This window comes from Homarus americanus, unplaced genomic scaffold (genome assembly GCF_018991925.1).
Source record: "Homarus americanus isolate GMGI-L3 unplaced genomic scaffold, GMGI_Hamer_2.0 scaffold30108, whole genome shotgun sequence".
Classification (NCBI taxonomy): domain Eukaryota; kingdom Metazoa; phylum Arthropoda; class Malacostraca; order Decapoda; family Nephropidae; genus Homarus; species Homarus americanus.
This window is the reverse complement of record NW_024748109.1, coordinates 13,657,984-13,673,509: the sequence shown is the minus strand read 5'-3', so window position 1 is coordinate 13,673,509 and position 15,526 is coordinate 13,657,984. Positions and strand designations below refer to the sequence as shown.

Sequence of the window (15,526 nt, the reverse complement as noted above, 5' to 3'; positions counted from 1 at the left end):
CCACCACATATTATAAGATAGCAGCAGTCACCTTGTACCTAAGATAGCAGCAGTCACCTTGCCCACCATATATTATTGCCAGATACTAAGATAGCAGCAGTCACCTTGCCCACCACATATTATTGCCAGATAGTCACTAAGATAGCAGTCACCTTGCCCACCACATATTATTGCCAGTTAGTCACCAAGATAGCAGCAGTCACCTTGCCCACCACATTATTGCCAGTTAGTCACAAGATAGCAGCAGTCACCTTCCCACCACATATTATTGCCAGTTAGTCACCAAGATAGCATCAGTCACCGTGGCCACCACTTATTATTGCCAGTTAGTCACTAAGATAGCATCAGTCACATTGCCCACCACATATTATTGCCAGTTAGTCACCAAGATAGCAGCGGTCACCTTGCCCACCACATTTTATTGCCAGTTAGTCACTAAGATAGCAGCAGTCACCTTGCCCACCACATATTATTGCCAGTTAGTCACTAAGCTAGCATCAGTAACCGTGGCCACCACTTATTATTGCCAGTTAGTCACTAAGATAGCATCAGTCACATTGCCCACCACATATTATTGCCAGATAGTCACCAAGATAGCAGCAGCCACCTTGCCCACCACATATTATTACCAGTTAGTCGCCAAGATCCGGTTTCTCTCTCTGCGTCATCTTTAATGTCGAGTAATAATCGGTGAACATATTATTGACGTGAGATTAGTGATCCGGCAAGAAGTAAATGGTGATTATATTAGCTGTAAAGTATATAGTTTTTGTACTATAATAGTTTGTTCTTATTTATCACAATATTATATTATTTTATTGGGTTTAGAAAGTAGCTGAGTAATGCAGTGATGATTGTTTTATTTGTTTTGTTATTTATTATTATTATTATTATTATTATTATTATTATTATTATTATAATAATTATTATTATTCATTCGCACTGTTTAGCCTTTATGTGTTGAGAGTTCCGGAGAAGACTCTCTCTCTCTCTCTCTCTCTCTTGGTCGTTCCGCTAAGCATCATCACCATCGCCTTATCATCACTGTCATCATCGCCAACATCATCAGTCCGCATCATCATCATTATTTCTGACCGTTATCACCACCATTATCATCATCAATCACCATTTTCACCACCACCACCATCGTCACCATCATCAATCACCATCATTACCACCACCATCATCATCATCATCATCATCGTCATTATCATCATGATTGTTTCAATGCCATGATTTTTATATGGTAATTAATTTGAGATATTCCTAGCTTCGATTAGGAATGGAAATTTGCGAAAAATTTTGTCAACATATCACAAATTTTCATATAAGCGACCAGGGGGAGTATTGTAACAATGTCATGCCTTTTGGAGTAGATTATGTCATGTTTAGAGAAATACAGGAAATTCAGCTTAGACAAGGATTGCCCGCCATAACACCAGGAGTGCCCGAGGCATGAGCCATACTCAGTGGCCTGTGAGTGTGACATCTTAGGCTTAACTGTGCTGATTGGCTGGAGGCTGAGTCCATACCCCAACAAGGCGGGCACCTGGTTTTAAAACGGAGTCTGGTTTGGCGTAGTGAAGTATAGGCGTGTGTGGTCACCTTCACAAATGGCAGGATATATATGTATATATATATATATATATATATATATATATATATATATATATATATATATATATATATGTGTGTGTGTGTGTGTGAGTGAGTACCCTTCATGTTGTATCCATTTCACGAAATGTTTTGTGATTCATGTGACCCCTGTTTAACTAGCTAGGAAGATGGGTTTATTGTTTTGAAGTGTTATTGTCAAAAACTAATAGAAAGTGTTCAATAAATGCAGTAACTGTTACTAAGAGTCCCTCCCTTATTGAGAAAAGTTGATTTGTTATAAGTGCCTTGGTTGTACGCAGTAATAAAGTGAGCCCGTTAGTAATAACCTAACCTATCACCTGTTTTCTTTCGTGTCTCAGTTATCGCATGTTACTCCTATTCCTCCCCAGTTATCCTCTCTCCTTCTCCCCTTGGTGTGTGAGGGGGCTCCCGACCACAAACACCCACCTCCCCTCAGTCATAAACAAGTCTCTCGCCCTCTCTCTCTCTCACGGTCCGCTCGCCTCACCTTCATCTCACGAGTATACAGAGTTTTAGTTTAACAAATTTATTGACAAAGCTTGGAGTACAGTTTGCCTATTCTGAGTAATTCAGTTAGGTCTTGACACTGAGGGTGGAATGACCTCTCACTGCCACGCAGGACAGAGGTTCATACACAAAGAAATACATCATATTCATTAACAGTATATATATATATATATATATATATATATATATATATATATATATATATATATATATATATATATATATATATATATACATACATACATACATTCCTCTCTGTCCATGTAATCAGTTGCCTCTGAAGATGTCTTGAATAGACGAAAGCTAAGGTGCTCCGTTGTTTCCTTTTCCCGTGTACATCATACACATATATACATATATATATATATATATATATATATATATATATATATATATATATATATATATATATATATATACATACACATACACATACATATGCATACACATTCACATACCTACACATATATACACAGATCCGATTCATGTGGGTGATGTCACTGTTCACTGCCATGCAGGACAGAGGTTCGTACACAAAGAAATACATCATATTCATTGACAGTATATATCGGTCAGATTCATGTGGGTAATGTCACTGTTCATTGCCATGCAGGACAGAGTTCGTACACAAAGAAATACATCATATTCATTAGCAGTATATATAGGTCAGAGTCATGTGGGTGATGTCACTGTTCGCTCCCATGCAAAACATTGGTTCATATACATTGAACGTCATATTCTAAGTGCAGACTAATCAGTGTGGGCCAGCAGCAAATTTGGGATAAACAGCAAGAATGTCCCCAAGCACCCCCGATTCAATACAGTGATTACAAAGTTCATGATACAATAAGCCAGGCGGCCTGAAGTCTTTGACAGTGTCACATTTAATAATATAGTGTTCAAGTGTATGCTTTAAAGCCAAACTAACTTATACATTATTTCGCTCATTGTGAAACAGGGTGTTATACTTAGTGACTTCACATTAGTGTCAGTGAGCTATGACCATGTGTAAAGTGGTATTTGTGGATGTAGTGTAGTAATCAATCTGACAGCTTCTGGCATCCAGAGTGCCCTGGTGCCCGCGAAGCCTACACCCTGGCCCGGCCATGTGGCTCCCAGCCTCACCCTCCCTCCCTCCTCTCGGTCCAGTGATGGTTGGCGCTTATCTCACGTGTTAATGACTTCATTTGGTGTCTCACGTGACTATGGTGTTTATACTGGGCTGGTGGGAACAGGAATTTAACAAGTATACAGAGAATGAAAGAAAGAAAATAAAGAGGAAAATAAAGAACTAATAACTAAGAAGAAATAAATAAAGGGAATTAAAGGTAAATAAAAGCACAATAATTGTTACATCATCATCATCATCATCATCATCATCATCTGGCTTTAAGCATTTCCTGATGATGTCTCGCTTTGTTTTCTTGGTGTGTTTGTGACTGTGTTTGGGGGAGTACATGTTTGTGTGTGTGTGCGCATGAGTGTACGAGTAGAGTGTGTGACTGTACGAGTGCGTGTGAGTGTACGTGTAGAGTGCGTGAGTATATGAGTGGAGTGCGTGATTGTACGAGTGGAGTGCGTGACTGTACTAGTGGAGTGCGTGAGAGTGCAAGAGTAGAGAGCGTGGGAGGGAGGGGGTGAGGGAGCATCATCAGGTGGACGCGTACTACCTGTCCTGCTAGTGACATTTACCTTCTCTCTTCTGGGTGCGTCTCCCTCCACTCCCTCATATAGTATGTGGGTAGCCTAGATTCCCTGACGTGCGTGTGTGTGTGTGTGTAGCAGCATATATGTACTCCCTTGTATGCATTGTGTCATTGTGTATGTATACACAATCTTTAAGACAATGGGTAGTGAACCTCTTGAGACTCGTGAACACTAGTATAAAGGTAGACGGACCTTGTGAGTATACAGTGTATCAGTATAGACAGAGGTGAGTGGTGCTTACATTGTATCCGCATAGGCAGTGATGAGTATATTGTATCAGCATGCCACTGAGCCACTATGCTATTACAAAATAAATATTCCATCGACCGCACGCTTTCATTTATAGAAATATCATTTTCACTCGTCGACAACCAAAATAACATTCCAGATAAACTCTGCGGTGCAGTGAGAGTTGATGAAAATGGTAACTTGGAAAATATTTAAGTATTGACACCCGTTTAACTCACCATAAAAGAGTTCAAAATCATTACAGAAAAATAGTTTTTAAACTTAGGAGTTCGTGTACAGTATAATACGCGACGGGTGAGCCCCCGGTATGGTTGATGGTGATGTTCAGGCCTACCTGACCTTTGACATGATATCCCCACACCTTCCAGCCACCTTTGTTCCATCGTAATCTCTTACTGGGATCCTTTCATTACAGTGCACAGCTCCCTGATTAGCATATCCACTGACGGAGCTGCTTTCACCTTTATCACACCGAGCCCGCTTTTGAAAGCTGCTGTTGCAGGTGGAATTACATGCAATAAATCTTCAATTCTTCACTCTTGAGTGGGTCACGGAAAATGTTCCTCCAGAAGTTGTCCCACAGTGATGGTGTTGTCTTGCTTCTGTCGTCTGTCAGTGTATCTCGGTCATCACCAGACAAACTGTCACGCGAGAAACCAACTCATAAATAAGTAGAATATTTGCTTGAGTCAAAACTTGCCGGTTTGCTCCTTCACGGTGCACTGTTTCCACAAACATGGAAAGCTGCCCCAGCAGCGAAAACATGAGGTGTGCTTGTATACTTTACACTGAGTCTGGAAAGTTATAATACCATTACACATACACAGTTAAAACTTTATGTATACAATGATAACACAATTTGTGGAACTAAATTCAGACATTAGATAGTGTTGATCTTGGGGGCAGGAGTGTCTGTTTGTATTAGTGGTAGTAATGATAGTAACAATAAAAATAATAATATTAATGATTATAAATACTTTTGTGTTGAGTATACGGAGTTTTTTTCACACCTTTATTTACACATTTGTTAAAGGGTCACTGTGTGTGTGTGTGTGTGTTAATGTTTCTGTGTAGGTCATCTCTTCCGCGTGTATTTGTTGCACGTCTTCCTCAAAGTTGTAACGCTTCACGATTCTTCAAGTATTTGATCTCTGAAGGGCTGTTTTATCACTCGGCGTTTCCTAAATAATTTTTCCTCCGTCATGATATGTGCTGTACCTCGTCGTGCCGTAACGGTGTCTCGTGTTTCAGCATTGTACTGTGCGCTGTATGGCGGTGCACGTCACGAGTAACTGTATTATGGTGTGTCGTGTGGAGATAATCGTCATGACAAGTCATCGTCAAATTGCCAGCCGGTGTGACGTTACCTGTACATCAAGACGATTGTTAAGATAGGATGGCTTATTATTAATTGTATGTGCCTTAATGGCTTATTATTAATTGGATGTGCCTTAATACCTTTGTCATTATGCAGGTGAAACACGGGAGATTAAATGCTTTTATCTATCGTTTGCAGGTTTGTGTGACGCGGCGCCTGTAGCGTGGAGACCTCTAGTGACCGAGGGCAGCAGCGGGACACCATAACGCTACTTTTTGATATATCACTTCCCTTCCTGACCCGGCGACCACGTGAACTGTCTGGGACGACCTCAAGGATCCTGGTCAAGGCCTGAGAACCAGAGGACTTGCTGGGATCATATCCAGCACCCTGGGTGTGGGGCGCGTCACGACCTGAGGATATCGCTGGGAAAGAACAACTTGGGTGAGGGCGGGAGTAGCTGGTGTTTAAAGTGAAGATAGCAAATTATCTCAGTGTGGCGAAGACACCAGTGTTCTCGTCAAGATTAGAGGTTGTGAGTGCTTAGCTCCGCCAGCATGGCCATCAGTGCCTGATGTGCGGGGGAGAAAGTGTGAGTGTGGCGCGGGGCGTGAGGGCACCCCTAGGCGGAGGCTATCACGAGATGTGCCATTAGTCGGTCTTGCTCCCTGCCCGTCGCTCTTTGATGCTCACACCAGTAATTACTCACCAGTGTCGTGATGTGCACTGGCTGGCTGTGCTGACAAACATGCTAATTTGTACATTAGACAACCCATTTGTAAGATTCGTTTTCTCTTAGACTGTAGAAAACGGGTGTAAGTTGCCAAGATGCGCGCGCGACAACGTCAGTCATCAGTGAATCGTGCGAAATGCAGTGTGGAAAATCTACCAAATGGAGCTGGTGTATGTGTAAGGAGGCGCCACTGTACAGCATCACGTACAGTGGCTAGTGCAGGTGCTACTATGAGTGAACATTGTGTGCACAGACACAGAAGTGTGAGGTACCACAGACCCAGTGCAACGAATCTGGTCTCTGTACCACTAGTGGCAAAAGTGAACTCGTTAAGAGTACCTTGTAGTGCTAACACACAACCATATGAGCAAGTTATCAAAAGTAAAGATACTCAAACAATAGAGGAGCAGAGTACAGGCTCTTACACTCACCATGTGATACTCGACCCCTCGACCTGGCCGGCGGCCATCCGCGGCCCCCGGGTCACCTACGTCGCCGCCTCCACACATCACTACATGAAAACCTGGCTGCTGCAGAAGGCGTGGTTGGCAGCGCTTATGATACTGGTGCTAGTGGGGTCGCTGGTACCGCCCGTCGGAGCCAACACGCCCCCAAGGTTCGTCCTGAATGGACAGAGTGAGATCGTGATACGCCTGACTGAGGGAGAAGCTGCACCTGTTGGTAAGTGTGCTCACCTTGTTTCTACCCTTAAATGTTTGTCTCTCAGGTGCTCATAAATGTTGCCAATGTTATGTCACTCAATTAGTTTTCTCGAAAGTCGTGTCACATATCACAGTCCAGAAGTGAACAATATACCGTGTATCAGCTGCGTCTTGTGTGTGCAGTACACTATAACCCCGTGATAAGAATGAACGGTTGGCGGACACTGACAGTTTTGACACTATTAAGTTTATACACCAGGTAAGTCCACTGTAAACACCGAAAAGAAATAAGGTTGTTGTGACGAGCATTATAACCTCGTATTAATAATTTTACGATATTCTTTCTAGTAACTTTTCCCCTTTATAAGTTATTTAATAATGTGGCTCCACTGCTGCATAAAAAAAAAGAGTTGTTCGTGAATTATACTCAAAGACAACATCTTGCCTTCTTGTGGATAAGAAATTTTGGTACTAGGATTTAGGATATAATGTACTGAACAAGATGGTGTATGTTATTTTAAAGGTAATGGATAGAATATTAATAAAAAACTGATATGAAGTATAGAGTCTAGACTACCATGATAGTCTCCTGGTAACCTATGGCAGAATCTTACACAGGCACCAGGACTCTGCCAGCTCGGGTACTAAGGGAGCCCTGACGCTCGAGGTGGTCCTGTTCTCTAGTGTCCCTCTATCATCCTCACCACACATGACACATCAACTAAGCTAATAGGTAAAGCAAATCATAAACGACCTTGTAAGTTTTTCCTCAGGTGACCATGACGAAACTTGTTACGCAAACTTGAAGGGAACAACTGCATGTTTCCGGGTCTCGTTAGACAATGAAAACAGTAAATAAGAAATGAAATTATACGTAAAATAATCCAAAACAGATTTGAATGAACTACTAATTTAATAAAATAGAATTAGGAAATGAGGCAATACTCGTATATGTCACCGTCATCCGTGACTGAGTGGCGCGAAAAGTGTTCAGTGATCATAGTGCCTAGAATACAGATGTTCAGCGATCATAGTGCCTAGAATACAGATGCTCAACGATCATAGTGCCTAAAATACAGGTGTTCGGTGACCATAGTGCCTAGAATACAGATGTTCAGCGATCATAGTACCTAGAATACAGATGTTCAGCGATCATAGTGCCTAGAATGCAGATGTTCAGTGATCTTAGTGCCTAGAACACATGTTCAGTGACCATAGTGCCTAGAATACAGATGTTCAGTGATCATAGTGCCTAGAACACAGATGTTCAGCGATCATAGTGCCTAGAACACAGATGTTCAGTGATCATAGTGCTTAGAATACAGATGTTCAGTGACCATAGTGCCTAAAATACAGATGTTGTGCGATCATAGTGCCTTGAATACAGATGTTCAGTGACCATAGTGCCTAGAATACAGATGTTCAGTGATCATAGTGCCTAGAATACAAATGTTCAGTGACCATAGTGCCTAGAATACAGTTCAGTGATCATAATGCCTAGAATACAGATGTTCAGTGACCATAGTGCCCAGAATCCAGGTGTTTAGTGATCATAGTGCCTAGAATGCAGAAGTTCCGTGATCATAGTGCTTAGAATCCAGGTGTTCAGTGATCGTAGTGCCTAGAACACAGATGTTCAGTAATCATACTGCTTAGAATGCAGATATTCAGTGATCATAGTGCCTAGAACACAGATGTTCAGTGATCATAGTGCTTAGAACACAGATGTTCAGTGATCATAATGCCTAGAATACAGACGTTCAGTGACCATACTGCCTAGAATCCAGGTGTTCAGTGATTATAGTGCCTAGAATGCAGATGTTCATTGATCATAGTGCTTAGAAGGCAGATGTTCAGTGATCATAGTGCCTAGAACACAGATGTTCAGTGATCATAGTGCTTAGAATGCAGATGTTCAGTGATCATTATGCCTAGAACACAGATGTTCAGTGATCACAGTGCCTAGAATGCAGATGTTCAGTGATCATAGTGCTTAGAATCCAGGTGTTCAGTGATCATAGTGCCTAGAACACAGATGTTCAGTGATCATAGTGCTTAGAACACAGATGTTCAGTGATCATAGTGCCTAGAACACAAATGTTCAGTGACCATAGTGCCTAGAATACAGATGTTCAGTGATCATAGTACCTAAAATACAGATGTTCAGTGATCATAGTGCCTAGAACACAGATGTTCAGTGATCATAGTGCCTAGATCACAGATGTTCAGTGACCATAGTACTTAGAATACAGATGTTCAGTGACCATAGTGCCTAGAACACAGATGTTCAGTGATCATAGTGCCTAGAACACAGATGTTCATTGATCATAATGCCTAGAATACAGATGTTCAGTGATCATAGTGCTTAGAACACAGATGTTCAGTGACCATAGTGCTTAGAACACAGATGTTCAGTGACCATAGTGCCTAGAATACAGATGTTCAGTGATCATAGTGCCTAGAATACAGATGTTCAGTGATCATAGTGCCTAGAATGAAGATGTTCAGTGATCATAGTGCCTAGAACACAGATGTTCAGTGATCATAATGCTTAGAACACAGATGTTCAGTGATCATAGTGCTTATAACACGATGTTCAGTGACCATAGTACCTAGAATACAGATGTTCAGTGATCATAGTGCCTAGAATATAGATGTTCAGTGACCATAGTGCCTAGAATACAGATGTTCAGTGATCATAGTGCCTAGAATACAGATGTTCAGTGACCATAATGTCTAGAATACAGATGTTCAGTGACCATAGTGCCTAGAATACAGGTGTTCAGCGATATTAGTGCCTAGAATACAGATGTTCAGTAACCATAGTGCCTAGAATACACATGTTCAGTGACCATAGTGCGTAGATTACAGATGTTCAGTGATCATAATGCCTAGAACACAAATGTTCAGTGATCATAGTGCTTAGAATGCAGATGTTCAGTGATCATAGTGCCTAGAACACAAATGTTCAGTGATCATAGTGCCTAGAATGCAGATGTTCAGTGATCATAGTGCTTAGAAAACAGGTGTTCAGCGAATATAGTGCCTAGAATCCAGGTGTTCAGCGATCATAGTGCCTAGAATACAGATGTTCAGTGATCATAGTGCTTAGAAAACAGGTGTTCAGCGATCATAGTGCCTAGAATACAGATGTTCAGCATTCATAGTGCCTAGAATACAGATGTTCAGCATTCATAGTGCCTAGAATACAGGTGTTCAGCGATATTAGTGCCTAGAATACAGATGTTCAGCATTCATAGTGCCTAGAATACAGGTGTTCAGCGATCATAGTTCCTAGAATACAGGTGTACAGCAATATTAGTGCCTAGAATACAGATGCTCAGCATTCATAGTGCCTAGAATACAGATCTTCAGTGATCATAGTGCCTAGATTACAGAAGTTCATTGACCATAGTGCCTAGAATACTGATGTTCAGCGATCATAGTGCCTAGAATACAGATGTTCAGTGATCATAGTGCCTAGATTAGAGAAGTTCATTGACCATAGTGCCTAGATTACAGATGTTCATTGACCATAGTGCCTAGAATACAGATGTTCAGTGATCATAGTGCCTAGATTACAGATGTTCAGTGACCATAGTGCCTAGATTACAGATGTTCAGTGATCATAATGCCTAGATTACAGATGTTCATTGACCATAGTGCCTAGATTACAGATGTTCATTGACCATAGTGCCTAGAATACTGATGCTCAGTGATCATAGTGCCTAGAATACAGATTTTCAGTGATCATATTGCCTAGAAAACAGATGTTCAGTGACCATAGTGCCTAGAATACAGATGTTCAGTGACCATAGTGCCTAGAATCCAGGTGTTCAGCGATCATAGTGCCTAGAATACAGGTTCTCAGCAATTATAGTGCCTAGAATACAGATGTTCAGTGATCGTAATGCCTAGAATACAGGTGTTCAGCGATCATAGTACTTAGAATACAGGTGTTCAGCGATCATAGTGCCTAGAACACAGATGTTCTGTGTCCATTGTGCCTAGAATACAGGTGTTCAGCGATCATAGTGCCTAGAATACAGATGTTCGGTGTCCATAGTGCCAAGAATACAGATGTTCGGTGTTCATAGTTCCTCGAATTCAGGTGTTCAGCGATCATAGTGCCTAGAATACAGATGTTCGGTGTTCATAGTGCCTAGAATACAGGTGTTCAGCGATCATAGTGCCTAGAATACAGATGTTCGGTGTCCATAGTGCCAAGAATACAGATGTTCAGCGATCATAGTGCCTAAAATTCAGATGTTCAGTGATCATAGTGCCTAGAATACAGATGTTCATTAACCATAGTGCCTAGAATACAGATGTTCAGCATTCATAGTGCCTAGAATACAGATGTTCAGTGATCATAGTGTCTCAGTGTTGCCACCTGGCAAATTATCAGTGTTTAGAAACCACTTCTTGATCAACGTTACCAATTGACGAAAACCACAAGGAGAGAGAGAGAGTTTCATCGACCTCCCCAAAATCAGCCTGCATGTGTGGGCCAGCGACTGGCGTGTGCGGTTGTGCAGGGCGGCGGGTGTGGGCGTCGTGCTCCACTACACAGGGGTGTGAGCTTATCCCGCTTCCCTGATGGATGCGCGACCTCTGTTTTAAAATACTAAGTTCATTTAACACTTTAAGATTAAGTCTGGTCTATTCCCCTCCGTGAATAATTTGATGAACTGAAGAGGATATTAACCGAGTCATGTTAATACACGCCCTCTCATATATTTAACGTAAGACATGCAATTGAAAATTTATTCTGGTAGATTATTTATAATATGTGTTATCTACGAAACCAAAAGTAATTTTTTTTTCCAGATTTGTTTGACGTAGAATGTTTTGTTGTGTGAGTACATGTGAAATGGTCTCCACTAAAGCTTTTTTGTTCTATTCATTATTCTGGATTTGTGTTATCTAAGAAATCAAGACTTAATTTTGGTTGGTTGTTGCGCTGCGTTGTGTTGTGTGCCGAGGGTGCTGTGTTATGCGCGGAGATAATCACACACCAGAAATATCTTACAAGATTGAAAATGGTTATGTGTTAGCCCGCGAACACTTGGCGTTACTACGCATTGTCTCAGCCCGGGAACACCCTCAAGCGCCCGTATTACTCTACTCCTTGGGACTCAGACGCGAGTAATACAGTACCACGATGCTGACATTATCTGCACGTAAGAAATAATGACTTGCCACAGTAAACTATATGGCAGACGGTCCAAATGTAACAGGTGATAGACAGTGTTTTGTTAAGGACCCTCATAGTATACATGAGGTCCTGTACTTTTCACCTTTTTAATATAGAACGCAGGAAACATGGCTGGACACCCTGGCGGTCTTGGTTGTAGACTGAGCCGCGGAGGAAGAGGTACAACTCTCCACAACAGAGGCCAGGTATACTCCAGGGTCTCGATTTGTGTGTGTGTGTGTGTGTGTGTTATCGAAGGAATCAAAACTCAATTTGGTGTGTGAATGTTGAGCAGTGTGCCGGGGGCCGGTGGGGAAGAGCACCACACCCCCCACCGCCATAAACGCCTTCATGTAAAGAGTTATCTGGGGAGGGTCGGGGAGGAGGAGAGTGGCCCGGCTGCACCCTGGGGGATCTCTGCATACTTTTCTTAATGAAATAATTATATGTAATGGTGTTATTGTACTGCAGCGTCCTCCATTATGTAGCGACGTCCACTGTTTGGTAAATGTACTGTATTTCATCCAGTGACATCACCGTGTACTACAGTCCGCTTAATAATAACGACCACCCTGTACTATAGTCCACTTAATAATAACGATCACCGTGTACTATAGTCCACTTCATAATAACGATCACCGTGTAGTACAGTCCACTTAATAATAACGATCACCGTGTAGTACAGTCCACTTAATAATAACGGTCACCGTGTACTACAGTCCACTTAATAATAACGACCACCGTGTAGTACAGTCCACTTAATAATAACGACCACCGTGTACTACAGTCCACTTAATATTAACGACCACCGTGTACTACAGTCCACTTAATAATAACGATCACCGTGTACTACAGTCCACTTAATAATAACGACCACCGTGTAGTACAGTCCACTTAATAATAACGCCCACCGTGTACTACAGTCCACTTAATAATAACGACCACCGTGTACTACAGTCCACTTAATAATAAAGACCACCGTGTAATACAGTCCACTTAATAATAACGATCACCGTGTAGTACAGTCCACTCTCCGTCCTTAAGTAACAATTGTCTTACAGGTACAGTACAGGTCGTCCACTCTGCACAGTTCACTGTGTAATAACGATCACTTAAAGTAGGAGTCAGCAGTTGTCCAGTATTGGTGTTCAACATGTCGCCCGTCTATTTCCTAAATTTTCCACACTGAAGCGGCGGCCGCTTATACCTGTATGAGGGCGTCCATTACTGCGTGAGGTGTGGTGATGGTGTGGGGTCGTCTGCTTTCATACCAGGTCGTACTGGGTCCCAAAGAATCGTTACTATGTGTCACACCAGTGATTCCAAAGAGTGATATCGTACACACCCCAGTATGTATAGGTAGTCGTAATGGAGTCCCTCATATACTCAGTTCAGTGAGACATAACAAAACTTACCCAGACACAGGTATTTGTTTACTTTCTCATACCTACACCAGCTATCCCAAGCAGGTATGTTCTTTCACCTCAGCGTCCCCCTTGAAAGGTTCCTTCCTAAACCTGAAAGAGGGGCATGCCTACCCCCTGGCAGTAAGATGGCAGACGATACCCACCTTAAGCCCAGGCCGGACACGAGGAGAAAGTACCAACAACTGGCCATTAGATGCCACCACCCGTGCATTAGTGGAGCGTTGCACAAAAATGGCGCGTGGGAGATGGTGCTGGCTTAGGTATGGTGAGGTGGTAAGGGAGGTGGTGGTCTGGGTATGGTGAGGTAAGGGAGGTTATGGTGGTAGACGTTGATTTAGGAAGGAGAGAAACATCAGGCTGGAAGGGAACCACGTGTGTGGCTGTAACACTGGTGCATAGATGTGTGTTGGTGGCAGGGCGAGTGTTGGTGGCAGGATGAGTGGTACAGCATCAGGAGTTGTACAGCACCTGCGGCCTTGTCGTCGTGGTACAGCAGCAGGAGGGGTGCAGTACCTTGGCCTCCTCGTCGTGGCACAGCAGCAGGAGGGGTGCAGTACCCCGGCCTCCTCGTCGTGGTACAGCAGCAGGAGGGGTGCAGTACCCCGGCCTCCTCGTCGTGGTACAGCAGCAGGAGGGGTGCAGTACCTCGGCCTCCTCGTCGCAGTTTTAAGGTACTGTGGCTACCATGTTCCACACGCGTGAGCTTGTCTGCCGGCTGCAGGTTTCCACATTTTACACACCAAAATGTTCGGTTACAAGATCAGTCTAGATACAGGGAGAAAATATTCGTGGATTCCTCATAATTTTATCTTGGTGCAGCAGATGCACCTTGCAGTCATAACATTGTCAATATTTTCCGGATTTGCCGAGTGAGATTCTCCCTTAGCGTGCCCAAGGCAGCGCTGAAGGCTTTTCCATGACAGCTTACTGTCATGCCTATTAGTACCAGGAGTGCGGCATGACCTTCACGCCTGTAGTCAGGGGGTAAGCTAATTTGCTTTGTATAATAAATATACTGTGATTCTTTATGATTACTTTTGCATCTAAAATAAATGTAAATAACCAGCAATAGTCATTCAGTTTTGGCGATCCTCAAGGAACAGAAGATTGTCTTTTTGTGCTTGTTGAACAGAAGCTCCTGTGCTACTGAACTGTTTATTGAGTGCGTCAGAGTTATTACTTGGTGGTACATGGTTTACATTACTGGCCTTTGCATTCACTACCTGACCATGACCTTCACTACCTGGCCATGACTTACACTATCTGGCCATGACCTTCACTACCTGGCTATGACCTTCACTACCTGGCCATGACTTACACTACCTGGCCATGACCTTCACTACCTGGCTGACCTTCACTACCTGGCCATGACTTACACTACCTGGCCATGACCTTCACTTCCTGGCTATGACCTTCACTACCTGGTTATGATCTTCACTACCTGGCCATGACCTTCACTTCCTGGCTATGATCTTCACTACCTGGCCATGACCTTTCACTTCTGGCCGTGACCTTCACTACCTGGCTATGACCTTCACTACCTGGTTATGATCTTCACTACCTGGCCATGACCTTCACTTCCTGGCCGTGACCTTCACTACCTGGCTATGACCTTCACTTCCTGGCTATGATCTTCACTACCTGGCCATGACCTTTACTTCCTGGCTATGATCACTACCTGGTTATGATCTTCACTACCTGGCCATGACCTTCACTTCCTGGCTATGATCTTCACTACCTGGCCATGACCTTTACTCTGGGCTGGACGTCACAAATATCTGCTGTGTAGTCATAAAGGCATTTGCCTCCTGTGTGAGGGAATGTAGGAGTCATCCTGGTGTAGGAGTGCAGGTCAAGGGCGAGTGTGTTCACCAGCTGAGGCAGAAGGTGGTGGAGTGCAGGTCAAGGACGAGTGTGTTCACCAGCTGAGGAAGGAGGTGGTGGAGTGCAGGTCAAGGGCAAGTGTGTTCACCAGCTGAGGCAGAAGGTGGTGGAGTGCAGGTCAAGGGCAAGTGTGTTCACCAGCTGAGGAAGGAGGTGGTGGAGTGCAGGTCAAGGGCAAGTGTGTTCACCAGCTGAGGCAGAAGG

The 15,526-nt window shown here is 43.0% G+C and overlaps 1 protein-coding gene across 1 annotated transcript in view; it reads left to right on the top strand.

The window, feature by feature from the left end:
• The window catches only part of LOC121880183 (cadherin-related family member 1-like), a 264,458-nt gene that overhangs the window by 145,099 nt on the left and 103,833 nt on the right, over positions 1-15,526 (top strand). Inside the window, exon 3 of the mRNA XM_042387311.1 lies at positions 5,618-6,833. Coding sequence (XP_042243245.1) covers positions 6,248-6,833 — 586 coding nt within the window. The 5' untranslated portion in view covers positions 5,618-6,247. The remainder of the gene's footprint in view (positions 1-5,617; positions 6,834-15,526) is intronic.